The sequence below is a fragment of the Pithys albifrons genome, chromosome 1, assembly GCF_047495875.1.
Source record: "Pithys albifrons albifrons isolate INPA30051 chromosome 1, PitAlb_v1, whole genome shotgun sequence".
In the NCBI taxonomy this organism is placed as follows: Eukaryota; Metazoa; Chordata; class Aves; order Passeriformes; family Thamnophilidae; genus Pithys; species Pithys albifrons.
Genome location: NC_092458.1, coordinates 7,571,245 through 7,597,007, shown reverse-complemented (window position 1 = coordinate 7,597,007; position 25,763 = coordinate 7,571,245). Strand labels below are relative to the sequence as shown.

Genomic DNA, 25,763 nt, shown 5'->3' with positions numbered 1-25,763 from the left:
TCAGTTACCTTCCCACCCACCCCTTTCAGTAATTCAAAGCTACTCAGAGTAACAGATTGATCACTCTGATACTTTCATTTCTTTGTACACAAGTTTTATCAGCAGTTACCTCTAGCCATTCTTCTCCCCCTGGATTCTTCTACATCGGACAAGTCTTGAGTTTGCAGTGCTGTCCTGCAGAGAATGTGGATACTCTCTGTAGCTGCCTACTTTCACAAAGGGTTACTTAGAACTTGTAATAAATTAACAATTCACCTCTTCACAGTTAAAGGTCACTTCAGAACTTGTGGCACATGGGAAGGAAGAAGGAGGGAGGAAAAGGGATGCACATAAATGTATGGCCTGCAGAAAGCTAGGTTTTACTTTTTTAAAAAAAATCAGCTGAAAGCACCGGAGTTCACTCAGCCTATTCAAGTGCTTCAAGTTTCACAATTTCATAATGCTGCTGAAACCTCCTTCTTTATTCCTGGCATAAGTACATGTGCATATAAGCACCGGGAAAAACATCATATTTTTAATTGCAGTGTGAAACATGTTGCCAATTGAAAGAAAAAATATGTCATTATAAATGGAAGTGGAAACTAAATCAACACTTTACTTTATTGAACAGAAAAGGCATCACTTGCTCTCAGGATACAGTCTCTAGGTGTCTTATCCCCCATACTTCAACTGACACTCCTGTTTACTCCTCTAGAGATGAGTGATCCCTATATAGCCAAAGTACTGTGATCCAACTAATTGCTTTTCCAGACCCACAGAAAGGCTGAGGGCAGGAAGGTACCTCTGCAGATTGCTAAATCCAACCCACTGGCTCAGGGCATGGTCAGTGAGAGCAGGATGCTCAAGGCTGTATTCTGTTGGCTTTTAATGACATGCAAGGATGAAGGCACCACAACATCCCTGGACAACCTGCTCCAATGTTTGGCCAGCCTCACAATAAAACATTTTTTCTTACACTTAAATGACTTTTCAATTCATAGCCATTGTCTCTCCTTTCACTGTCTACTGCCAAGAGGATTCTGGCTCCACTGTCTGTACTCCATCACATCATGTATTCAGACACATCAATAACATAACCTTGAACCTTCTGCTCTCCAGGCTGAACAGTCCCATCTCTCTCAGACTCTCCCCAGATGTCACATGCTCCAATTCCTCAACCATTTTCATGGCCCCTCATAGAACTCACTGCACTATCTCCATCTCTCTCTTTTACTGGAGAGCCCAGAACTGGACACTACTCCACATGTGCCTCACCAGAAAGGACAAGGACAGAAGGATCCCATCACTCTGCCTGTTCACAGCACTCAGCCTAATGCAACCCAGGCAGTGAGGAGCTGCCATGGCCACAGGCACAACCTTCTGCCTCATGGTCTGCTCAGTGTCCACCAGCACCCCTGAGGCCTCCTCCACAAAGCTGCTTTCCAGTCACTCAGATGCAACCTGTCCTGCTGCCTGGGATTACTCCTCTCCGGCTGCAGCACTGGCCATTGCCCTCTGCTCAGGAGGATCTTGGCAGCCCATTTCTCCAGCCTCTTGAGCTCTCTGTCAATGGCAGCGCAATCCTCTGGTGAGACAAACACTTGCCAGTTTTGCATCACCTGTCAGCTTGCTCAGAGTCCTCTCTGCTCTGTCATCCAGGGCATTCCTGAGCACTGAGCAGTGTCAGCCCCATTATCCTCCCTGGGGCACCCTGCCAGGGACTGGCCTTCAGCTGGACCTTGTGCTGCTCATCACAACCCTTTCAGTCTGGCACTTCTGACAGTTCTCAGTCCACCTCACTGTCCACTTACCTGGTCTGCACCTCATCACTCTGTCAAGCAATGGGAGACACTGTCAAAAGCCTTGCTGAAGTCGACACAAACAACCACCACCCCCACCAAGCCAGTGATGTCATGGTAGAAAACTAACAGATTGTTAACACATGAGTTCTCTTTCATAAATCCACGCTGACTACTCCCAACCGGCTCCTTGTCCTTCATAGGTTTGGAAATTACTTTCAGGAGGTCAGCATGAGGCTTGAGTTCCCCAAATTTTCCTTCTTTTCCTTCATGAAAAGATGATTGACTTTTGCTTTCTGCTGCTCCCCAGGAGCCTCCCCCAAGGTTCCTTCTGATAAAATCCATTTCTTGTCTAGAATTAATCTCCTCAGAGATTTTCTTCTGGGTTAGGCATTATATCAGATCTGTCTACACGACCTTTATGATGTATGAATGAAAGTAAGATTTGTTTTTCAGATATCAGACTGGGTTGCAGAAATGACAGAGAGAGGAGAGAATGCTTTATACTGGAAACAAATATGACCTAGTGTTACTGAATGACCTTTGACAGAATAAAACAGGTCTCCCAAACCCAAAACACTGCAAATAAAATTATCTTTACTTTTGCGATCAATCCTAACACAGATCAAGCATTTATATGAGGGCAAGGAAAAGAAATTAAGCCATGCAAAACAACTATTCAAGCAATTCCAACACTCATTATTTCTTACATGATTAACTAAAACACCACCTTGCAGATTAAAATGTAGTTTTTAGAATATATATATACAGCCTGTCAGGGACACTGAAAAAAAGATTGATCGTATATTATAAGAGCATCCAACTTTCCTGTGGGGAACGATGCTATTACCGAGGGTTTGGCAAAAATCATGATCTGTCCACATTAAGCTTTAATACAAGGCAGTGTGGCAGAACAATACCCAAGGTACCTTTCCTAAACCCAGGAATAGATGGTATGCTGAATAACTTCTGAGAATAGTTTCCAATAGGTTAAGCTGGAAAGAGCAAAGGGAAGGAAGTGGTACAGCCTAGGAGCAGGATGTGAACCACGTTCTAGAAATGTTCTCATGTATCCACCAGAGTTGCCAGATATTAGAGCACTCCTTTTTCTGACACTGTCAGAGATGCCTGAATTTATATGGGTTTTCTCATGCCCATTTCTCCCATGTCCTTTCCTATTTATTCTGGTTCTTTCCTGGTCAGACTTTAGCTTCCTCAAACTTTGCTTTGTCACATCATCCTTCCTTCTTGCATGAAAGCAATCTAACCCAGTGCAGCTGTACAGCTTTGCTCTCTGCACACAAGTGCACCCAGGAGAGTGGAGCTGCAAGGCAGCACAACCCTGAACACAATTTCGGTTTTGTGTAGCATAATTACGGTTTCTGCAGTGCACGAAAAATACTTCATTAACATTTTAAACAATGTCATTTGGTGCCTTAGCCACACTTCCTGTGATGGGCTGTACAGTGGAGTTAGCTTACTATGGTTCAGCTTCAAAAAGCTTCTCCAGATACCCAGTAGGTATCCCTTTCCTTTAAAAGAATGCTAGAGAAACTGTTCAATCACTCCTTTCCAGTTGTCTCGTCTGCTAACAGTTGAATACATAAACACAGTTAATGCTACTGTTTTATGAAAAAGCAATAGCTATTTGGATCTTAAATTCTGTCCTATTATCTTGCAAAGATCACATAGCTGCTATTATTCATTCTAGCTCTTTCACTTGAGAATAAAATCTGAATATGAACTACTCACTGTTTCTTCCACTTAGAGAATTCAAACCTTAAACTTCTTTCTTCCAAGAGTGCAGTAAATATATCAGTATCCAAGGGCAGGTACATTTAACCAAGAAGCATAGCTGCAAATTCCTTGGAGAGGAGAGGAAAAAGATTATACAAAAGAAGAAGGAAAAAAGGAGAAGACTGCAATGCAACAATGTGCTATGTATGTTGAACAACCAAAGTGGAATTTCCTAAAGTAGTACCTACTTGTAAACTTCTACAAGCGTAGCTGAAGCAGGAAGACTAGCAGGTGTGATTGGTAATTGAACCACCAGAAGCTCCTACCACTGCCTTAAACTAGTTAAACTGGTTTAACTGATTGAGCTTTTACTAGTACAGCCTGTTTGCTTCCTGTGCAGGGTTTTACTGGACGGCCCCGAAGCAAAGCTTTGCTGTACAGCTGCTGCATAGCTGGAGCTCTCTGGCAATACACTACACTGACACTCTGATAACCAGGAAACAACAATGGTACACCAAAGCAGGACATGCACAGGCCTAGCACAAGTCAGGCTGCTCGTCCATAATGTCTACGAAGAACATTTTGGGTTTGTATTATCTTACCCTTTGTATCTTTGCATCATGTGACACCTTTTCACAAGTCCTGCTTACAGCATTTCCCAGACAGCAGCAGGAATGCAAAATCTTGCCACTCTGAGAAGAGGTTCAATAAAATGATGGTGTCACTGTAATGGCAACACCAAGTATCAAGAATGCTGTTTCAAGTTCAGGTCTCCCCCTGCTATTCTGTATCATGCTCCAGTGATGCAAACTTCCCTTTTCTCTCGTCTAACCAGATAATAAAAATAATTTGCCTGTAGCCAGTATTTATCTTTCATTTCAATGCTTGTTGTCAGATCTGAAAGAGGGGATACCAAGTCTGGGAGCCCAGTCAATTTTTCCAACAAGGCAATGCAGTAAGAGACAGTAATTTAGCCTCTCCCTGTAAATCCTGTCTTCACTTTATGAATGTTTGAAAGCATCAGTAGAAAACAAATAAATCTGTTAGCACTCATTAGCAAATGCTGGTGCTGCTGGCTCTTAAAACTCAAATCCCACCTCCCTGTCTATCCCTCCACATACATTCTTCAGTGGTAGGACTTGAGAATCTCATTTTAGTACAGACAGGCTCAGTCAAAGGCACGACCAAGGAAGCCTCCACTAATATACCAGTTGTCAAATAAAAACTTCTCTCTGACACAGGTATAAAAAATACTTTTTTCTCATTCCTTATGGTGCTCAGCGTCGTGGCACTGCAATTTGACAGCAGAAGGACATGACACAGAGATCAGAGGCAGGTACCAACACACAAGTGACTCCAGGCGTGAGCAAGGAAGCCCTGAAAGAGTTCTTCAACCCTGTAACTTGTACACCCAGGTTCAGCTTCATGAGAAAATAAAGCCCACACAGAAGCTGTGGGGTGGGGAAGTGGGAGAGAAGAGCAGCTTCTAATGGAAACACATGAATGTTAAAAAAACCCCTATGGGGAGTACAGTATACTCAATTTAAAGAGACCCAGCAAAAACTACCCTTTTCTAAATATCTGCATATTCACTAAGGAAACAATGCAGTGGTAAAAATCCCAGCAAAAAGAAATGGGGTCAATATTCCAGAGCATCACTGCAAGTGTCGCCAAGGTTCAGAGGGACAAGCAGCACACATTCTACTTATTTGTAAAAACTCTCACCCTCATACCATTGCTTAGTGGAGTAAAATAAGGTTGAATTAACGGATGATACCAGAGAATAAATTTCCATTCTTTATTTTGGAAAACAGAAGTCCCTTTAAAAATAATTTCTGATACCTTAACTTGTATGTTCCAGTTTTAGACCCAGTGTTTACTTTCTGCATACAACACACATACATTATGCATGCCTAATGCATGGACACATATATGTATGTATTGCTGAAAAAACCTGGGAAACGACTATAGTTTGAAAAGGAGCTTTTATTTTACAGTTTAATGAGGCATTCCTCTCCCTTCACTACTGAGAATTTTCCTCAGATGTCCACCAGTTTCACTAAAGTCTCTAAAAAACTTTCACAGCATCTGATAGGCTGAAGAAATTCAAAAGACCTACAAAATCACGTGAGCTGGCAATATAGAAATTGGAAAGTTTTCCATGCGGAACCACAGAGCAATTAAGGACTAAGAAATACAGTGTTCAGTCCCACAAGAACTGGTGCATGTAAATGGTTGTATCCTCCTAGTCATTCCAGCAGCTTCATGAACTACTGAAAGGAGGTTTCAAAGTACATACGATCATTCCTTCTGCAGAGAAAGATACTGGTGATATCTTACAGCAAGCTAACCCATATCCTAATTCCTTTCAAGATTCTAGTTTGTCTTTAGCATTCTATACTTTTACAAAACATCAGTAATAGACCAGTTCTTGTGCTAACTGTCATTAATTCTAACAATCTGTTAATGAAAACTGATCAACTGAAATGCACAACCAGAGGCCTTCCTTCGGGTGCTCTCAGTTTGAAGGGACAGATCCCTCAAAGAAAGGTAAATACAGTACCACAGCTCAGAGCATTATCAGTCAACTGAAGGATACAAAATTAAAAAGTTGAGTAGGAATAGAAGAAAAAACCTGAGCATATGTCCTTCTGTACATGCACAACGCTACCTTGCAGGTAATTCCACATATGAGAGCTCTATTTCATGAAATGAATTATATAGCAACTATTCAACTAAGTTTTAGAATTAGGCTCTTCTAACAGTAAAGTGAAGCATTAAAAAGTTTCCTGAAAGCTACACTGAGACACATATTCAGCTTTTTGGTGGAAGAATTTCAGACATTTTGTATTCAAGATAGTTAATGTGGTAGCTCCGACTTACAGGCATATTTCTGTAATTCAATCCTGGAAGGAGAATAACTGAGGTCATTTTAGAAGGACTTTTAAAGGAGGAAGATATTACATTTTGCATTTGTACTTGAAGTACAGTAAAATTGAGACATAGGACATTTGGGAAACATAAAGAAAATACGAAGATTTGAATTTTACCTTCTTCTACCTACAATTTTATGTATGCATTGGGCAAGTGACTCAGTAATGGCTGCTGACAGTGTGAGCCACGTCCCTGAAGTGCCAGGGCCATGCAATGCAGATCAGGTGACAGCAGTGAGCAGCAGGACAGGTCACCTGCAGGCAAGGCCCTGGGGCAGCACAATAAGGAAGCCTGGGGCAAGGGAAAAGAAACGAAAACAAAACCTTAAAGCAATTAAAAAGCTGACAAACACAGGTGGCAAAAGGAATCCTAAATGTCATGATGCTCTTGGCTTGAAGTGGGAAGAGAATCATTTTCAACCACAAGGTTAAAAAATATTTTCATTTGGTTTACGTTTTCAATTAATAAGTAAATACTGACAGATAAGTCAGGCTGCCTAAACACATCAAAGCATGTTTAATAGGGAAACCAAGGCTTAGCTAGGCTGGTTATCATGAACCTGCTGAAATAATGGCAATAACTTGTAACCTTAATCAATTAAGAAAGTTATAAAAGAAGTTTCTGCTTTAGAGACAGTTTCTGTTGGAAGGGTGTTTTTAATCAGGCTTTTGATAATACTGGTTTATTGCTTCTGGGAAGCTGACTGCAAGTTCTCTGGAAGAACAAGTACAGAGTTGATCTTTCAAAAGGTGCAGTGAGTCCTCATGAAGTGGAAAATGGACAAACCAAGGTTTTGTGAAGCAGCAAATACATCCAACTCAACACCCTGCACCATCTTGAGTGACTTGTGATGCATTTATTTCTCCCAGTCAAAAAAAAGAAATCAATAAAAGCAGAAGTCATTACCACCTTCTGTAAAGATCACAGGTTTGCTTTGTTCCTCCTCCCTGGCCAGGAGGTACCAATGTTGTTTTTTAAAAATGCATGTTTTAGTTGTTTCTTGCCTTCCATCCCTCAGCACCTCCCATCACATCAGCACTAAGTATCCATCACTGAGTAAGTCTGAAGTCAGAGATTATAACTCATCCTATTACGGGATGTAGTTCACTCCTACCTTTGCCTTTTCCAAGGGTAACTAAATAACTAGAGTGTCTATATATATACAATAATATATTTCATATGGTTGTAACAAAGCCAAAAAATGAGGATTAAGAGACTCACATACACTCGTCTCTTTCCAACTCTGAAGAGAACAGCATGTTCTCTGATCATAAACCTAAACTGTTCTAATATACTCAGTCCTACTGCAATTTTACTAATAGTGCCAGTGAAATTCTAGTGGAGTAAATAATAAGGTGATGGAAGGAAACACTGGGCCCTTTAAGGACTGTGTTCCCCATTGCCTTCCCAAATATCTCCCAAAAGATTCTAGGAGGAAACTGCAGCACTTACAGACACAGAACACAAAGATGCCTAATTACTCAAACATCACTTCCAATGTGCAAAGAGTTTGTCATGAAAGCTGTTCAATGGTCTATACATGATACTTCAGAAAAAAACAGCACTTCTGTACCTAGAAGTAAAACCAAACACAACAGAGAGAATCCAAATAAATTAAAAATCAACACTACTAAACAATCCTACATATGCACATATATTTACTATTAGTAAATTAAGAGTGGTTGATCAGAAGTAAACAGTATCATTAAGTCATGACAGCAGCAGTTAGAGCAGATAGTATTACAATCCTTCATAGGTTTCTTTTTTCCTACATGTCCCTCTTGCTCTCATCTTCATTCTTACTTACTATTACTGAAAAGGTGAGTAATACAAACAGAAAGGCATCTAGCAGATGAAGTCAGGACATGGGCTGCATCATTATAATGGGGTGAGTGGACTGTCTGGCAGACTAACTTGTAGTACAGCCCTTCACAATCACAATTACTAAATGCTGCAGGTACACCACAGGCATTCAGAGTACTGTTTCTGTCATGCCCTTTTTTGGCAAACAAATATTAAAAGCATCAAAATCAGATAATGTTTCCTAAAACATTGAGGGATGTTTCCTAAAACATTGATTCCTAAAAGTTGAGGGAATCTATCTCAAGGCTTTGTAATTAAATTACAGAAAAGGTGGAAATATTGACAGGTACTCTCACGACAGATTCAAAGCAGTGGGACTGAACTGCCATTCAATTTTCTAAGAGCTTGTGTTTTAGAAATTTTAATGAGGTTTTTGGTCCTGCCAGGAAAAATCAGATACACAGCTGTACTCTCTTTAAATCCCAGACTGAAGAAGTACATTTTGCAAGACATTTGTATGAAAATGCTGCTAAGCACCTCTACGGATTTTCCTACAGAGAAGAGTTTCTCACAGCAGCCTCCTCCAACAGTAAAACAATTGCCAGCACAAGTGTGAAAATGAATCAGACCAAAATACAGGGATTACTAACATACCCACCCACACACAATCTACAGGGAAAATAAAAACATCCGGAGCTTGTAAAGCTGCCAGAGGGGGGGAAAAAAAGAAAAAACTGATTTCAGGGAAGAGAAAGTATAAATTTAGGACACCCTCTCTTTGTGTCCCAACCTTTTAGAACTAGATTGGAGAAACACCATCAACCACCTAATCCTACCAATTCTACAAATCCTTATGGAACCTACTTTAAGAGGCTGTTCCCATAACCACATTGACTTCTCTGTATAACACACACTTTGAATAATAATATATAACCATCTCTGAAGAAATTGAAGTTACTTTGAAGAATTACGATATTATAGCCCCAAAGAAGTTACACCTTTGAAAAGATAACTTCTAGATAGCACATTCAGCCCTTGTTTCAATCTCTGATTAGATCCTTCTCATAGTTTGGAGCTTTAGGAAGGGGGGAGGGGGGAAAGTCTTTAGTTTCCCTTTTAGGCCCAATTTTTTTTTGTTTTGTTGCTGGGGTTTTTTTGGGGGGTGTGTGTGTATTTTTTTTTTTGTAAGTAACAATTTAAACAGCATATTTTAAACAGGAATACTCTACTGAGGTTTTCTTAAGAATACCAAAGACAAACCTGAACAAGAAGAGGAAATAGTGGAATCTCCTTTGTATACTAATTTATACTACCTACACTAAACTCTATCAGTAAAACAGTATTATGTGTATTTAAATAAGAAAGTTTCTAAACATCAGCAATTACAATGCATAAAAAGGATGAAAAGCAGTGTATTTTGTTTTCAAAATCATAAATTTCATAGAATCATAGAATGGGTAGGGGAAGGGACCTTAAAGACCATTTAGCTCAAAGCCCCTGCCACAGAAAGAGTTGGATCCATGGCTGGACTTCCATCATAGAATCATAGAATCGATTGGGTTGGAAAAGACCTCCAAGATCATCGAGTCCAACCCTTGGTCCAACTCCAGTCCATTTACCAGATCATGGCACTCAGCGCCACGTCCAATCTGTGTTTAAAAATCTCTAGGGATGGTGAAACCACCACCTCTCCGGGCAGCCCATTCCAATGCCTGATTACTCTCTCTGGAAAGAATTTTTTTCTGATATCCAACTTCAATTTCCCCTGGCAGAGCTTAAGCCCGTGCCCCCTTGTCCTATTGCTGAGTGCCTGGGAGAAGAGACCAGCCCCCACCTGGCTAGAACTTCCCTTCAGGTAGTTCTAGACAGTGATGAGGTCACCTCTGAGCCTCCTCTTCTCCAGGAGAATTAATATTAATATATAGTTACAAATAAGCCACTGTCTTTTCAGAAGGTTACATTTTGAAATTAATGTACTAGTCACTAAAAACTAATAAAACCCTTAATACTGAAGCTTCACATTACTGTGTGTTCATACACGACTGCTGCACATATTTACACCCCTCTTACTTTTGCATACTTCATCAAATGTTCCTGAGCTGGTTCCCACAACACATCCAGCAGCTGACAGCCCTAAACCACAACCATTTCTCTTCTCTGTTCCACATCCCCACTCTGCTCCAAGTGCCCCCCTCCCAAAGCCTGCCCCCAAAACATATCCAACCAACTGATCACCGCGAGACAGCCAAGTCCACGCGTGCCCCACGGTGAACATACGGGATCCATCCTGCTGACGGCAATGGGCACGGCACCCTTCCCATCCGGCTGGAGGATCCCCAGTTCCCTTCACAAGGATTGGGAAAGAGCCTCCCTCACTGCCAGGGAGTCTCAGAGCACTTCCAGGCAAACACGCAGGGCAGCTGCCTCACTGGGAGCTCTCCCACCCCCTCTGAATGCAGAGGAACAGGTTGAGGTGTGACATCATTTGTAATCATGCCTTGGGCATGCAGGACAGCCCAGTGTGCTGCTGCTTCTCTGTGCTCAGCTCCTTGTAAGAGTGAACACAGCCAAGTCAAAGACTATTGGCTGCCACAAGACCATCTTGTGGATCTGTGTCTTTGAGGGGATGGGCTGGGAGAGGGAGAAAGATTTTGGTTTTGCTTTTACCATTGTGAGAGCAATAACAGCAACAATAATGAACAACAACACATCCCTGATGTTATGTTTCTCCCCACAAAATCTTAATTGCTGTTGACTGAAACAAAAGCTCAGAGACAACATTTTCACATGATGAAACTGATCCGAGTTTCTTTCACTAATTATATTCTCTTGGATTTCAGTGCAAGGATAACAAGTTTAATGGCCATACCCAGAACATGGAATAAGAAGGTAGTCCTCCTGGCTTTCATTCCCAGAAAACCTAGCAGTTAGGATTCCACAAAGTAAAATATTTCCTTAAACACAGAGACAGTATTCTAGAAAGATTTTTTTTTTAAAAAGTCAGTAATTGAATCGCAAATTCCTGAAAATTATGCTAAAAAAACCCCAAAAAACAAAGACCCCAAAACAAAAAAACCCCAACATAACAATTCACCGAGCCATTAAGCAAGTTAACTTTTCAAGTACAAACAGAAACACCACTGCTTTCCCCAGTCTGCACATATGTAACTTCCATGCCTCTGCTGTTGCCACCACTTCCACAGAATCACAAAATACTCTGAGTTGGAAGGGACACTTAATAGTATCCAGAGTACTGAGGAGAGCAGTGAAAGGAATAAGAACCTACAGCCCCACAGAAAAGGGAGGAAGTCACAGAGGTGTCAGAGAATGCCAAAGCCACTGGCAAAAAAGGACAGCAGGACAACATGAGATGGTTGGTTCTCTGACTTCACAGGTACCAAGCAGTAGCTGGGAGGGCCAGGGAAGCAGAAAGCATAGCAGGAACCAAAGTGTTCTGGGATATGGGGAATATTCTCCTTTACCTCCCAGGAGCCAAACTACGGCTGCAAAAGGGCCTCTGCATGTGCACAGGACCAGTCTTATGAAAGGTTTTATGAAAACACTAACAGGGATGGGTAACGATGTGTAACAAGAACAGGAGTCTCAGCAAGGAATTGCTCACAGTCCCTTGCAACTTCTGGCTGGTTGTGAAGATTCAAAGCAAACAAACAAAAAAATACAGAGAAAAGAAGAAAATTAAATCACAAGCAACAGATAACAATCTCTGCCACATACCTATGATTCAGCATGAACATTCCAGACATCCTGTAACTAATTTGAAGACTGTATTTTGATAAAGTTTGTATTGTGCACTATTTAAAGACTGTATTCTGCTCCAGGTTACTGCTCTGACCCGAGGCAGCCGTGCAGTTACACGAGGTCCCTGTCCTGTTTCATTGATTCTCAAACACAAGCTTTGCACCAGAATTTCAAAAACAACTACCACTACACTTGCTTAAAATAAATTTACCTCCCCAGCTCTGCTAGCAATACTGGTAAGTCCTTTGGGGTATGGACAAGCTTTAAGGTTGTCACATGCAGTAAATTCAGTTTACCAGTATAACACTACTCAATCCCACAGAGAATTTGCTTTGACAATTAAAGCCAGCAAGCACAGCTCTGCAGCAGCTTCCTGCTTTCTACACCTCCATCTGCTATCACCAAAATCTATCTGTCTCAGACGCTGTCAGGCTTACAAACACAGTTTTACACTGCAGAGCATGGAATTCAAGTTGAAGTTTTCAAGCTAGAAAGATATTGAAAACCAACTTTATGCCATGTAAATTAACAACACAGCAATCACACCTGCTACCTCCTCCTTTTCAGCTGCATAACCAGGAAAGAAAACAGCCAGGAGCAGTACATAATTCTCCACTCATACTTCTATTTCTCTACCGAAAAATTGAAAGAAAAAGGAAAAAGACAACAACTAGATATGCTTTCATACATTTCTTACAATATATTCACCACCAGTAACAAAACTACATATCTTAAAAAATTGACAGAGGTAAGTCAGATCTTAAAGAAAGACCAATGATTTTTCTCGTATTTAGACAGACTTCTTACACAAAATCTTCCAGACAGCTGCAGACTACTCGGTAATGCAAACAGAAACAGAGAATAAATTTCAAATACCTTTTCTGTTAAGCCTTGCATATTGACCTGCAGAGCATAAGAAGGGTACGAACGTGTCTGTCTTGTGGCTGGATGTATAAACACACCTAAAATTCAGAGCAGTTGTTTTGAAGACTCAAGAACAGGAAGCACCTCTGATACAAATTCATAGTGAAAGTCCCTTGAAAAAAGAAACTGCACATGTACTGCACACATATCATTGCTACCTCCCCTTTTCTTTTCTTTCTCACACCTGTCTTCAGATAATTCCTCTTCAATGGTCTCCTAATTTGCATTTATTCCAAGCAATTTAAGACCACTTTTTCTTCAGGCAACTCCAAAAGTCTTTTCCACATCCACAACCTAGTACTCCCTTGAAAAATAGGGGTTGGGGTATTTTCTTAAGTAACACTTCACACAATTTTTGTCTTTTCATAAACATTTCAACATACTGCATTTCCCTAATCCTTCCATTCTGATTTCTATACCTTTTCTTCAAACTGCACTTTCATAATCTCTGCTCAAATGCTAACAGAGACCCTCCAGGGCTCTCTACCATGCTAATTTCATGGTTTCATTTCAGTCCGAATATTTAATTTTTGCAAACCCCAACAGTTTATTTGGAACATCATCATGAACTTATTCAAAAGGAAATAAAATCACAGGAAGAAAAAGCTCTTTTCCATAAGAAATTACTCCCACCACTTGAAGGTAGAACGCAAAGTACCTCAAGAATTTCATTAACTGTTTTTACCTTTGAATAACTTTCTCAACTACTCTTAGAGCCAGTTCCAATAAGCAATGGGAATTTGGAGTTGCATTCAAGTCCACCACTCACCTGTGGCATCCCTTCTCCCCTGCCTCTCAATTCCCTTGTTGACACACACATTAGCAACGGGGCAGGAAATGGCTGCTGGTGAGCTCGACCCTGCATGCATTTGGTAAAATGATTTCCAAAACCAAAAGAGAAAGTTTACAATTACTTACAATATTACTGGGCAGAATGATTGCACTCAACCAGCTTTCCAGTGGGACTACTGTTTTGTCTGATACAGCTCTCTACATACAAGGAGTTTTACAAAAGAAAAACGGAACAAAAATAAAGGTTTTCACTCAAGAGATTCATAAACTCATTACACTTTTAGTAAATTTGTATCTTCCACTGCATGTTACCTAATTTAGAGAGGAAATGCTCAGCTACAAAAGACATGTTTGCCTTTAAATTCGTCCTCACTCTCAGCTTGAACACAATGTGGTTTTCAGTTCTTTGGAAGACAGCTCTGGATGCTGATTTAAAAAAAAAAAAAAGAGGAAAGGAAGGAAAGATCAGGGAGAAATATTTTATGAGAATGGGTGCAGGGCTAGGAGCTGGACTCGTGATCCTTGTGGGGCCCTTCCAACTCAACATATTCTGTGATTCTGTGAAAATCTAAACCCTTTACTGTTCTTTTAGAACTTTCTATTGAGAAAAAGCTATTTATATTTCAATTATGTGACAGGATGCTAAGGACTGAAGTTATTTTGGGAAGAAGAGGCCTTAAAAATTAGGTGCTAAGAGGGAGAACTTGCAAATCTTCATATTTAGATTATTATATTTCCATAACAGAAATTCATAGGCCACATTTGTTTAGAACACTAAATCCAATACCTCCTAAAATCAGCAGCAGACTCAGCCAGAGGAAGTCTACATTTGTCCCACAAAACTTCACTGTTCATTAGAGTTCAAACAGAAAGATATTACCAATATATAAGGAGTACCAAAATAGCTTCTTATCCCTACCCCAAAGAAGGGATTTTCAGAGATTAACAAGAAACAGGATATCCATTTTCCTCCTCCACTCCTTTCATCTCATCGAGGCTGTTACTTCCTCCTAATCTCCACTGCCTGACAGACACAGAGCTGCTCTTTGCTCTTGGCAAGGACAGGAGCAAGGATTAGGATGTGTGTTTGTCCCACAGCAACACCTGAGGCTCCACGTCCACCCCCACACCCCCTGCCATGGGCTGGCCACGTTTGCCACCAGGCCACTTTCCCAAATTACCTCGACATATGCAGCACTAGTGAAGCAAAATGAAATTACTTCATTATGTGCATATGTCTGAGCACACAACAGGCTTACACAGTTAGAAGAGAAAAAAAAACCAACACAAACCCAGACACTTTTGTCCTTAGCAAAGGGAAAGTAGCAAAGATCCTCTGAAGCTGTAGCAAGAGATTAACATAAAATCTATTAATGCAATTCACTGTAGTTCTTGCTTTCTTTTCCATAATGGAGAGCCAAGTTTGTTGAGGTTTATAGAAATTAACAGCCTAGGTCTGCAATGACAAATGAAGGAGGCCCAGAGATACCAATAGCTGGCCTCATATACACAGACATGTGTGTGCACACAGATGCCAGGGAAAAAAAAAAAGAGAGATGTTTCTAAAATGCTGAATGGCTTTCCTAAAACAAGGATCACTGCAAGGTATTTGGTACATTACACAAAATATGAATTAGTGATATTTTGAAAAGTACTTTATAGACAATTGTACGGAAAAATCCACTTTAATTATTCTCAACTAGTTTAACCAGGGATAAATACTCAGCAAAAAAATCTTCTATAAAACCTAGGAAAGCATTGCAGAGACGCAGAAGTACTTACAGAGAAGAGAAAAGATTTCAAATGCAGTGACACATAAGTTGTTTTAGAATAACCACTTGGTTCTCACTAAGTCAAATATAATCACTGAACAGCAGAGAAAAGTAGAGGTGGTTTCTTTTGTTTTCTGCATACCAAAACTATATTGTCATTGCAAAGAAAGTAACCTTCTCTCTGTAACTTTGCCTCAATAGAACACTGTAATGTATATATGCAATATCAATACATGTGCAATATCTCAGGGTTTCGGATTTAAGAAATATCATGATATTGATGCTGAAAAGGTTTTTTTAATTTTTCAATTTTCATATTTTGTAGATTTTAGGAACACAGTAGATGTAATGCTGTAGATTTTAGTGAATTAATATTTAGCAGCTTGTAGCATAAAGTCCTTCTATCTCTACCCCTGCTCCAGAACAGGTAGCTAAGATCTGCCAGCTATTTAGTCTCTTCCTCAAGGTACCTGATTAAAGCACATCAGAAGAGAACATAAACATGGAGCAGTGTGACCCGAAGCCCTGGAGAGCGTCCAAGAGACCTTTGTGTGCTGAAGAAGAGGAGGTGGATGAAGACAGAGGGTCCCAACGACCCCAGCCCCAATTCAACAGGGGTGGGAACTGGGAGGGGACAGAGGTGGAACTGGACATGTGGACAGTAGTGATTGGATAGGTTATATTATAAAAGCTATAGAACTTAGAGCTTGCACGCACGTCGATGTATTCCTGGATGAGCGGGGTTGCTCATTAAAGTGCCTGCCCATTATCTTATCTCCTACAAAACTTGGCTCGGAGTCTTTTTTACAGACTTTTACGGCAACAATATAAAGACAGATATTCAGCCTGAACAGCACAGTACATAAAACTTATACACACAACACAAGAACAGTTCCACTTTGTACTCACTCTTACAAAGTTGTCAGGGAACAAACCTCTTCTGCCTTTGAGCTGTCCTTCCCACCAGCCTCCATCATCCTTCTTGATATTGGTGATTATGTCACCTACAGTGATTGTCAGCTCATCGTCATGTTGAGCTTTGTAGTCAAACTCCACTATCGCCTCCACTAAAACAGAAACACACATAAGCATAATTATTAACTACATTTAATTTTCATGCCTTTGAAAGGCATAAGAAAACATCAATGCAATTATACATTCTCAGTGGAAGTAATACATTCAGCCTAACCAGGAGAGCACATCAAACAGGCAACATGTAACGGTAACATGTGGGTAACTGCCACAAGAAAGGCCAAAGTGAAAAACACAGGAATGCCCATTATGGTTAAGGCAAAAAATAGCATGCATTTGTCTTTACTGTTTAAAGGAAATCAATTTGTGATGCTTCAGCAGTATTTATTCTGGCAGCATTACAAAGTTTATATTTAGTTCTTGGACTAAGTTTTAGCTTTTGTTCCTGGGACTTCCAAAGCATTTTATTTCTGGAAAGGTTCTCAAATTCATAAGCATCTCAGGCCACCACAACTACTTTGCTAAATACATCCCTATCAACCTAAAAAGTATGCAACAAAAATTTTTTGCATCACACCAAGTTTCACTGTTGTTTCTACAGAAATGCAAAGCTTTGCTGCATGAACATGCTCTCATGGGATTTCACCAAAGGGAGGAAAATTTACTTTTCCTTGTGATTATATATCTGAGGATCAAGATTAAATACTTCTACTGCTCTGAATGTCTGTTATCAGATTTGCATTATAAGCTTGCTACCATTATATGGTGTATCTGTCTTTTCCCAAGAGGTCTCCCCATTCCTAGAAACCTGTAGAGAAGTCATAAAGACTGAAAGATTCCTTCAGAGAATCAAAAATAATAGACCTGGGGTATTCAAATACGGAAAACACAGTTATATTTCATGGTTCATCAAATATCTACTAGGAGGGGCCACACTGGTGAGGTCTAGGATAGCTCTATATGTAAAACCTTAGTCCTGTTTACTTCAGTGGAAAACTTTGCCCCAGGATGTTCCACCAAACATTTAGCACTTCAACTATCGAAACAGCAAAATGAGAACTAGTAACAGGCATCTGCTCTCTGCAAGCTCTAGCCTGCAAACAGGCAACACCAGCTCACAAAGCGAAGCCAACCATTACACCACAGACTGCAAAAAAGTTCTGCCTAAATAAAAAGCCCTGCATACTAAATTCAATTAAGCTGACAGAAAAGCAGAGTTACTATTTTCCACCCCCAAAATGTCACACAGTCACAATGCTGAATATCTCCATCCCTCCTCCAGAGCCTGCAAATCATAGTTAAAACAGTGTTCTGACTTTTGGGTACATACAAGGCACAAGTTTATGGCTTCTAATATTCAACTACTGCTTCTTCTGTGAAGTCCAAAACCATTATAAAACCAGTTCACAAGAGGCCTGCTAAACTACATAATGAACAGTAAAAGAGAAAGTGGCACCACACATTACAAGCTGGCAGACAAACAGGACATGAAAAATTTATCACTGAAACAACTGAAAAATCAGAGTCACTCAGGCTGGGAGGGACCTCAGGTTTGTAGTTTAGCTTCCTGTTCAAAGCAGGACCAGTTCTGAGGTCAACCAGTTTACTCAGGGCTTTGTCCACATGGGTCTTGCGAACCTCTCAAGGACAGAAGTAGGTAAGGCACACAAAGGAATCAGCTTCACTGCCTGACCAAGAAAAAAGTTTTCTCTCCACAGTCCGTTGGAACCATTCTTGCACCAGTTTTCACCTGCTGGTCTTCCTGCCCCACCCTGCAATAACTTCTTCTTGATATCCTACTTGTAGGCACTGTAAGGGTGCTGTTAGTACCTCCATTCTTTCTCCAAGTCAGACATTCAGAGTTCCTCTAGCCTTAGGGTCCCTCCCCTTGTTACCAGTTTGGTATCAACCACAGACTTGGAGAGAGTGCACTCCATGGCCTTCTCCAGTAATTGACAGAGATGTTAAACAGCACATGTCCCAGGACAGCCCCTGGTGGTACTTCATTTATTATCTATCAGCTTGCAAGTACAGTACAAACAACTAATCACTACCTAAACCACACAACATAACCCTGAGATAAGCTCAGCTGGTTAGAGCATGATGTTAATAACACCAAGGTTGTGGGTTCAATGACCTGTACAGGCCATTCATGTAAGAGTTGGACTCAATGATCCTTGTGGGTCCCATTCAACTAAGAACATTCTGTGAAACATTTGAAGTTGGGAGGCACCAGACACCCTTATTCAAAGCAGACACAGCTAAAGCACAGATTGCTCAGGGCCTTATGCAGCCAGGTTTTGAGTATCTTAAAGGCAGGAAATTCCAGTGTTCGAATGCTTTCAGGCACACCCTGAGGCTTCTCCTCTCCAGGCTGAACAGTCCCATCTCTCTCAGACTCTCCCCAGATGTCACATGCTCCAATTCCTCAGCCATTTTCATGGCCCCTCATGGAACTCACTGCACTATCTCCATCTCTCTCTTTTACTGGAGAGCCCAGCACTGGACACAGTACTCCCCATGAGCCTCACCAGAAAGGACAAGGACAGAAGGATCCCATCACTCCCCCTGCTCACAGCACTCAGCCTAATGCAGCCCAGGCAGTGAGGAGCTGCCATGGCCACAGGCACAACCTTCTGCCTCATGGTCTGCTCAGTGTCCACCAGCACCCCTGAGGCCTCCTCCACAAAGCTGCTTTCCAGCCACTCAGATACAGCCTGTCCTGCTGCCTGGGATTACTCCTCTCCGGCTGCAGCACTGGCCATTGCCCTCTGCTCAGGAGGATCCTGGCAGCCCATTTCTCCAGCCTCTTGAGCTCTCTGTCAATGGCAGCGCAATCCTCTGGTGCGACAAACACTTGCCAGTTTTGCATCACCTGGCAGCTTGCTCAGAGTCCTCTCTGCTCTGTCATCCAGGGCATTCCTGAGCACTGAGCAGTGTCAGACCCATTATCCACCCTGCCAGGGACTGGCCTTCAGCTGGACCTTGTGCTGCTCATCACAACCCTTTCAGTCTGGCACTTCTGACAGTTCTCAGTTCACCTCACAGTCCACGTACCTGGTCTGCACCTCATCACTCTGTCAAGCAATGGGAGACAGTGTCAAAAGCCTTGCTGAAGTCAACACAAACAACCACCACCCCCACCAAGCCAGTGATGTCATGGTAGAAAACTAACAGATTGTTAACACATGACTTCTCTTTCATAAAACCATGCTGACTACTCCCAACCTGATTCTTGTCCTTCATGTGTTTGTAAATGGCTTCCAGGATTATTTGTTCCATCCTGTTTCAGTGGTTCACATTCACATGGGGTGACCATCCTGTAGTTCTCAGCAAAAAAAAAAAAAAAAAAAAAAAAAAAGAAAGACTTGTTCTTCCTGACGACAGGAGGTACATTTGCTTTCTTTCAGTCTTAAGGAACCTCTCCTGATCACAATGACTTTTCAAAGACTATCAAGAGGGATCAAGAGGGGCCTCCCAAAATCAGTTAGCTTCCTCAGCATGTACCACACCAGGGCCGTGGACTTGCACATGGCCAGTTTGTTTAAATAGTCCCTAACCTCATTCTTTTCCACTGAGGGAAGGTTTACCTTGCCCTGAATATTCCCACTGGTTTCAGAACCCTGAACAGGCCAAAGTCTTCCCTCTTCAAGTCCAGGGTTGAAGTCCTGCTTTCTGCCTTTTTCCCTCTCCTTTGTGGATCCTGGACTTTATCATCTCATGGTCAGTGTAGCCAAGGCTACCCTAAGCCTTCAGATCAACAAACAGTTCTTCATTTTCAGGTATGAGATCCAGCAGACAACACACTCCAGAAATCTCCTGGGTTGCTCACACCCAACCCAGGACATAAACAACTCTGTCCCTCCAAAAGGTATCAGAGTGATTAAAATTCTCCACAAGGGGCAGGGCTTGACAACACGAACCAGACTCCAGTTGTCTGAAGAAGACCTGGTTAGCTGTTTCTTCCTGGTTAGGCAGAGACTCCCACCACTACATTGTCCACACTGGTCTGCGTCCTAACCCTAACCCACAGCTCACACAGTTGTCACATCACAGCTCACATCTGTCCCATAGCAGAGAGTTTTGTGCATTTCAGCTGCTCTGCTGCATAAAGATCAACTCCCCTTCATTGCTTTCCTAGTCTGTCCTTCCCCAAAGAGCTGTATCCAACTATTGCAGCACTCCAGTCACACAAACTACCCCATCACATCTGCACATCCCAATGAAATCATAACTGCAACTGCATGTAGACATGCAATTCCTCTTATTTGCATCCCATGCTATATGCATGAGAAAACAGACATTGCATAGAGGCAACCAGCCATGCTGACTTTCCAGAAAAGAGTAGCACAGTTTTCCCTGTAATTCTGAAAGGCACTTCCTTGTTTATATAGAGCTGCTTGGGAAGGGCCTCCTTCAGTCCCAACTATTCGTTTCATCCTACACATTTTGTTTGCCAACCCAATCCACGAATTTCTCATAAGATAGTTAGCAAACATGCTTTTGCCCCTGTCAGGAGGATCCCATCTTTTCCAAGCCATCCTCAAGAAGAGTCTCATGATCACAAAACTAGAATTCTGTTGCTGACACCAACTATGCAATGACCTGTTAGCCATAGGATCTGTCCACTCATCCTCACACCTTTCACTCTCACCCAAAGGATCAAGGAGAAATCCACCCAGGCTCCCACACTCTTGGAAGTCTCCCCAGAGCCATCCAGTCACAACTGGTACTTTCCACATCACTTCAGGCAGTATCATTGAAACCTACATGGCAAAGCAGAAGGGAGCAGTAGACTGAAGGCCAGACAAGCCTTGGCAGTCTTGCCACAGCATTCCAGATACAAGCTCCTGGCAAGCAACAAGCCTCTGTAGATGACAGGTCAGGTCAGCAGATGGGAGTCTCCAGCCCCCACAGCAGGGAATTTCCCTACAAATATCACTTGCCACTTTCTCCTGGTGCTCCTTCACAGCTCAGATTAACCAGCTTAGTAAGGCAATGAACAATAATTGTAAATAGCATAAACAGACACTTCCATCTTCAAATGCTGGTGGCATTATTAAAGATGGAGCACCCAGACCCTCATCATCCACAAAAGCACTGACTCTGTTCCCTAATTGCAGGTCTTGAGGTGGAGCAGGAGCCTTCCTCCTGGTGTCAGAAGTTATAAACTTTCAGCTTTCAGACTTGCCATTCTAGGAGTCTCCAGACCCAGCCCAGGAGGCACAGACTCCATCTGCCCTTCATTCAGGAAGGTTGGAGGTTTGGGCTCTTAAAGCCTCAGGGACTTGAAGATCTAGAAAGCCCAACCCTCTGAGCATCGTGAACCAGCCAATTTTTACACACCTTAAGCTGCCCTGCAGCATCTCACCACAGCTACCGAACCAGTCCTTGGCACCTCTGGTGATGTCTCGGGACACCTTCTGTGCCAAATGCTACACAAACCAGAGAATCTGTTGAACTTGAACTGACCATTCCAGTTAGAGAAAATTTCCCCCCTGAAAAAGGAGACATATTTCTAATATATGAGCCAAAGTCCCTAAAATAAGCATTTATATGTGTGTGTGTATATATACACACACATATATATGTGAATATATATATATACAGATATATAGATATATACATACACACACGCACACACCTCAGCCCAGAAGAACCAGTGAATTTGGTTCAGAAGTTACATTTACACAAAAGCTCTTCAAAGACTAGTGGATCCAGTAGTAGTACCAAGGTACACACATCAGTGGAAATTTTTATCTCCACAGAACACAACAACACTCAGTGGCTAAGAAAAGGTAAAATTCAGATTATGCAGCAGGATATTTCCAGTTTGGTTGAGCTCCAGGAAAGATCTTTTGAAAGCAAGGCCCTGTATGTTCATTTTTAAGCAGCCTAGGATGCACTTGCTCTCAGGACTCAAAGATTTTTGTATGTGCTAAGTAATTTCTTCTCCCTATTAGGAAGCTTTTAAATCCTACTCAGACTTTGCTATGAATGCAATTCCACATTGCTTTTTGCTCTGAGTTCTCCTAAGGAATCAGGAGGTGGTTAGAGAGCTCTAAGGGGGAGATGTCAGTGGAGCAGGGATTCAGGCTGCTTCCAGCTACCAATTCTTCAAACACTTCTCAACATTCAGACTGCAGCAAGACAGAATGAAGGAACACAACTGTCCCACTAAGTCCCATGTTTTAAAAGTGTTCTAGGATCTGCTGCTGTGCTTGCAGTTTTCCCTTAAGAAGGCTTGTAAGAAGGCATGTTTGTTGACAGTTTTGAGACCAAAAGGTAAGATGGGTCTGTTGACCTGACTCTACAGCTGCTTGGGGAGGCTGGAGGCACTGGAATTAACTTCCAGAAGTTCGTCTGCCTTGCACTAATTCTCATATGGAGAGCTGCAACTGTTCAATCACTTTGGTTTTACTGGAAGTTTGTTTAAACAAACAAAAAAACCTCCTTTACTGTGCAGGCTTTCTCTGTCTATAAAAGTTTCCACTTACTAAAAAACACATATAAATATTTTTAAGAGCTGTCTCCTCTCAGAGAATTTGATTACTGTAATATAAGTGTGTGTAAGCTGTAGAAGTGCGAGTCACCGAAACAGGACCACACAATCAAGGTGTTTATAAACTCTTCAAAGGAAACCCAGAGCACAGTTTGGAAAGAGGAGGAAGAGCACACCTAACAAATGTGCAGACTGTGACAAACTGATGGCAAGGTACTTCTGAGATCACCCAAGATTCTCATTTATCACACTACTGAAGTTTGGAGACCATATGACAGCCTAGAAGTGCTTTACAATGTATAGGTCTAAGTAATTGCAGCTTTTAAATCAACCTCATTTTCTAAACCATGCTAAACCACACCACCTTCTGAAACTGTGCTTTGAAAAATTCATTTTGCCAGTCAACCTGAATCTTTTTTGCTTCTTCTGAGGTGAAATTTTTGCCTTCATGGAAGCTGGAGACAACACTGATCCAGGTATGTTAAGAAAAAAGCAGACCAGATGTTGTGCTCCACATCTGTAAGTATGAAGTGAACTAGCACTTCCTAAAGTGCTGTGCTGGATTTCTCCTCAAGAACTGGACTAAAACAGTATCCCAGTTTGCACAATGATTCATGATGTGAGAAAACACTCCATGGACAGTGAGCTCAAGCTAATTTTATTTGTTAACCAACAAAGGCTGGTCTTACTCCCAGCTCTGCCAAGGTAAACAGATTGTTACATTTACAGCCAAAACTGAATCCCTTTTAAGGCAAGAGCAAAATAAACTGGCAAAACTGGGACAGAAAGATCTGGCTTCTCTTTTGTGAGAATTTCTCTTCCAAATATTGTACCTCATGATGCCTGAAAGTCAAACGTGGCCCAGCTTGCAGACTGCAGCTATTGGACTCTTTCTGTTCGAAGAAGGCATTTTTTATGTGAGGAATGAAATCCAATATCAAAAGCTATTCAAGTTATTTTGATCTACAAAGGGAACATTCATTCTCATGCCAACACAATCCACTATTCCTAGCCTTTTATTAGCATCAATCCAAATTGTAACATAAAAACTCACGAAACAGAATCAAAGCTGGTTATTAACAACCCTGCTGGAGACTGGCACAGTACAACTCATTACTGCAGTGTCAGGGACAAAGATTTTCTTTAATTTAATGCTTAGTTGTTTGGGTTTAAAGTACACAATTTGAAAAGTTAATGCTATGAACCAGGCACTGAAATGTAACCTGTCACCTATATTCAAAAAGGGTATCTGGAAAAAATCTGTTGATTAAAAGTTTAACTAGTTCTACATTTCATTCCCCAAGACAGTGTTACATATACACATGAAATGATTTTGTTGACAATTACAAACACTTTTCTTACTGTTTAGTTTGTTTCCTTGCCACATTTTAAATGACAAGTAAATAAAATCTAATCTCTTAAACTGACCTAGTCAGAATTTCTTTAATAATGCACCAACATTTGAAGATAGAAGTGTCTCCATTTATGCTATTTTCAATTATTGTACAGTGCCTCTCCAAGTAAGAAATAATAAAGAAACAGAGATTTGCTACTGTGCAACAAAAGCCATGTTATTAAATCAGATTCTTGTGACATTTGAAGTGTGTAGGCACAATGGAAATGTTATTAATGTCTTTGGCACTATTCTATCCAAGTAACAGCATCCACATGGCAACACCACCTTCTGCAGCAGTGTGGCTTCACACCCAAATGCAGACACTGAAGCTTATGAATACAGTCAGACATGGCAGCCAAAGAGTTAAGAGCTTCTCTACTTAAGTTTTATGTTTTCACTTTTGTTAGTCGCTCAGCTTCATGTGAATATTGCATTAGCTTACCCCAAAAGACCAGAATGGAAACCAGACAGACTGCCTTCAAATACTCTACATTCAGGCTTTAATTTAAGGTTCAAATTACATTTGCTAAGAAGGTGCATCAGAGCTTTCCTCTTTTACATAAAGATAGCATTTTATAACGGGTTAAAAATCTGGCCATCCAATTCCATCTGCCTCCAAACCTGACAGACAGGGTCTTCAAATGTGCTGTTCTGTTTGAGACACCAACAGTAGGGCAAGAGGGCACGGGCTTAAGCTCTGCCAGGGAGGTTTAGGTTGGATATCAGGAAGAGGTTCTTTACAGAGAGAGTGGTCAGGCATTGGAATGGCCTGCCCAGGGAGGTGGTGGATTCTCCGACCCTGGAGGTTTCGAAGGTGAGACTGGATGTGGCATTTGGTGCCATGATCTAGTAATCAAAGTGGGGTTGGATTAAGGGTTGGACTTGATGATCTTGGGGGTCTTTTCCAACCCAACTGATTCTATGATTCTATGACACAAACTGGGCAATGTACTACATTTTCAGAGCTTATAGGCATACTGGAAAAAAAAAATCATTATTTTTTGCTGTATGACAGGTTGCAATAAAACTCTTAGTAAAACATTAGGAGTCACTAGGAGAGAAAAACATCAGTACCTTTCATTAGACCAAATCACAAAGCATGACTGACTGACCATCGGAACTCAAACTTGAAAAAAAAACAAACCAAAACCAAATCAAACCCAAACTACTTTACATTCAATAGTACTGGTTTCCTAAACTAGACCTGGAGGGCCAGAAGGTCTGAAGATCACATATGACCTACAAGGCCACTGTCTCCTGCTCTGTCTCCTGCACTCCAGGCCAATTGCATGTGGGATTCTGTGGTACAAATATGATTGAAAGAAGACAAGGAAGAGAGACTCATAAAAAATCTGATAGGGCTCTTCTACCAGAGAACAAAATAATCTGTAGTT

The 25,763-nt window shown here is 41.3% G+C and overlaps 1 protein-coding gene across 7 annotated transcripts in view; it reads right to left on the bottom strand.

Moving 5' to 3' along the window:
- The window catches only part of SH3KBP1 (SH3 domain containing kinase binding protein 1), a 227,750-nt gene that overhangs the window by 184,949 nt on the left and 17,038 nt on the right, over positions 1-25,763 (bottom strand). The window contains exons 1-2 of one of the 7 annotated variants that reach the window (XM_071554103.1): positions 13,705-13,764; positions 12,888-12,973 (exon numbers count right to left, since the gene is read on the bottom strand). In XM_071554103.1, coding sequence (XP_071410204.1) covers positions 12,888-12,908 — 21 coding nt within the window. In that variant the 5' untranslated portion in view covers positions 12,909-12,973; positions 13,705-13,764. Of the gene's footprint in view, positions 1-3,530; positions 3,644-10,529; positions 10,608-12,887; positions 12,990-13,704; positions 13,765-16,408; positions 16,567-25,763 lie in introns of those variants that run through there. The other 6 variants (XM_071554350.1, XM_071553835.1, XM_071553921.1 and 3 more) reach the window with 6 other exon arrangements.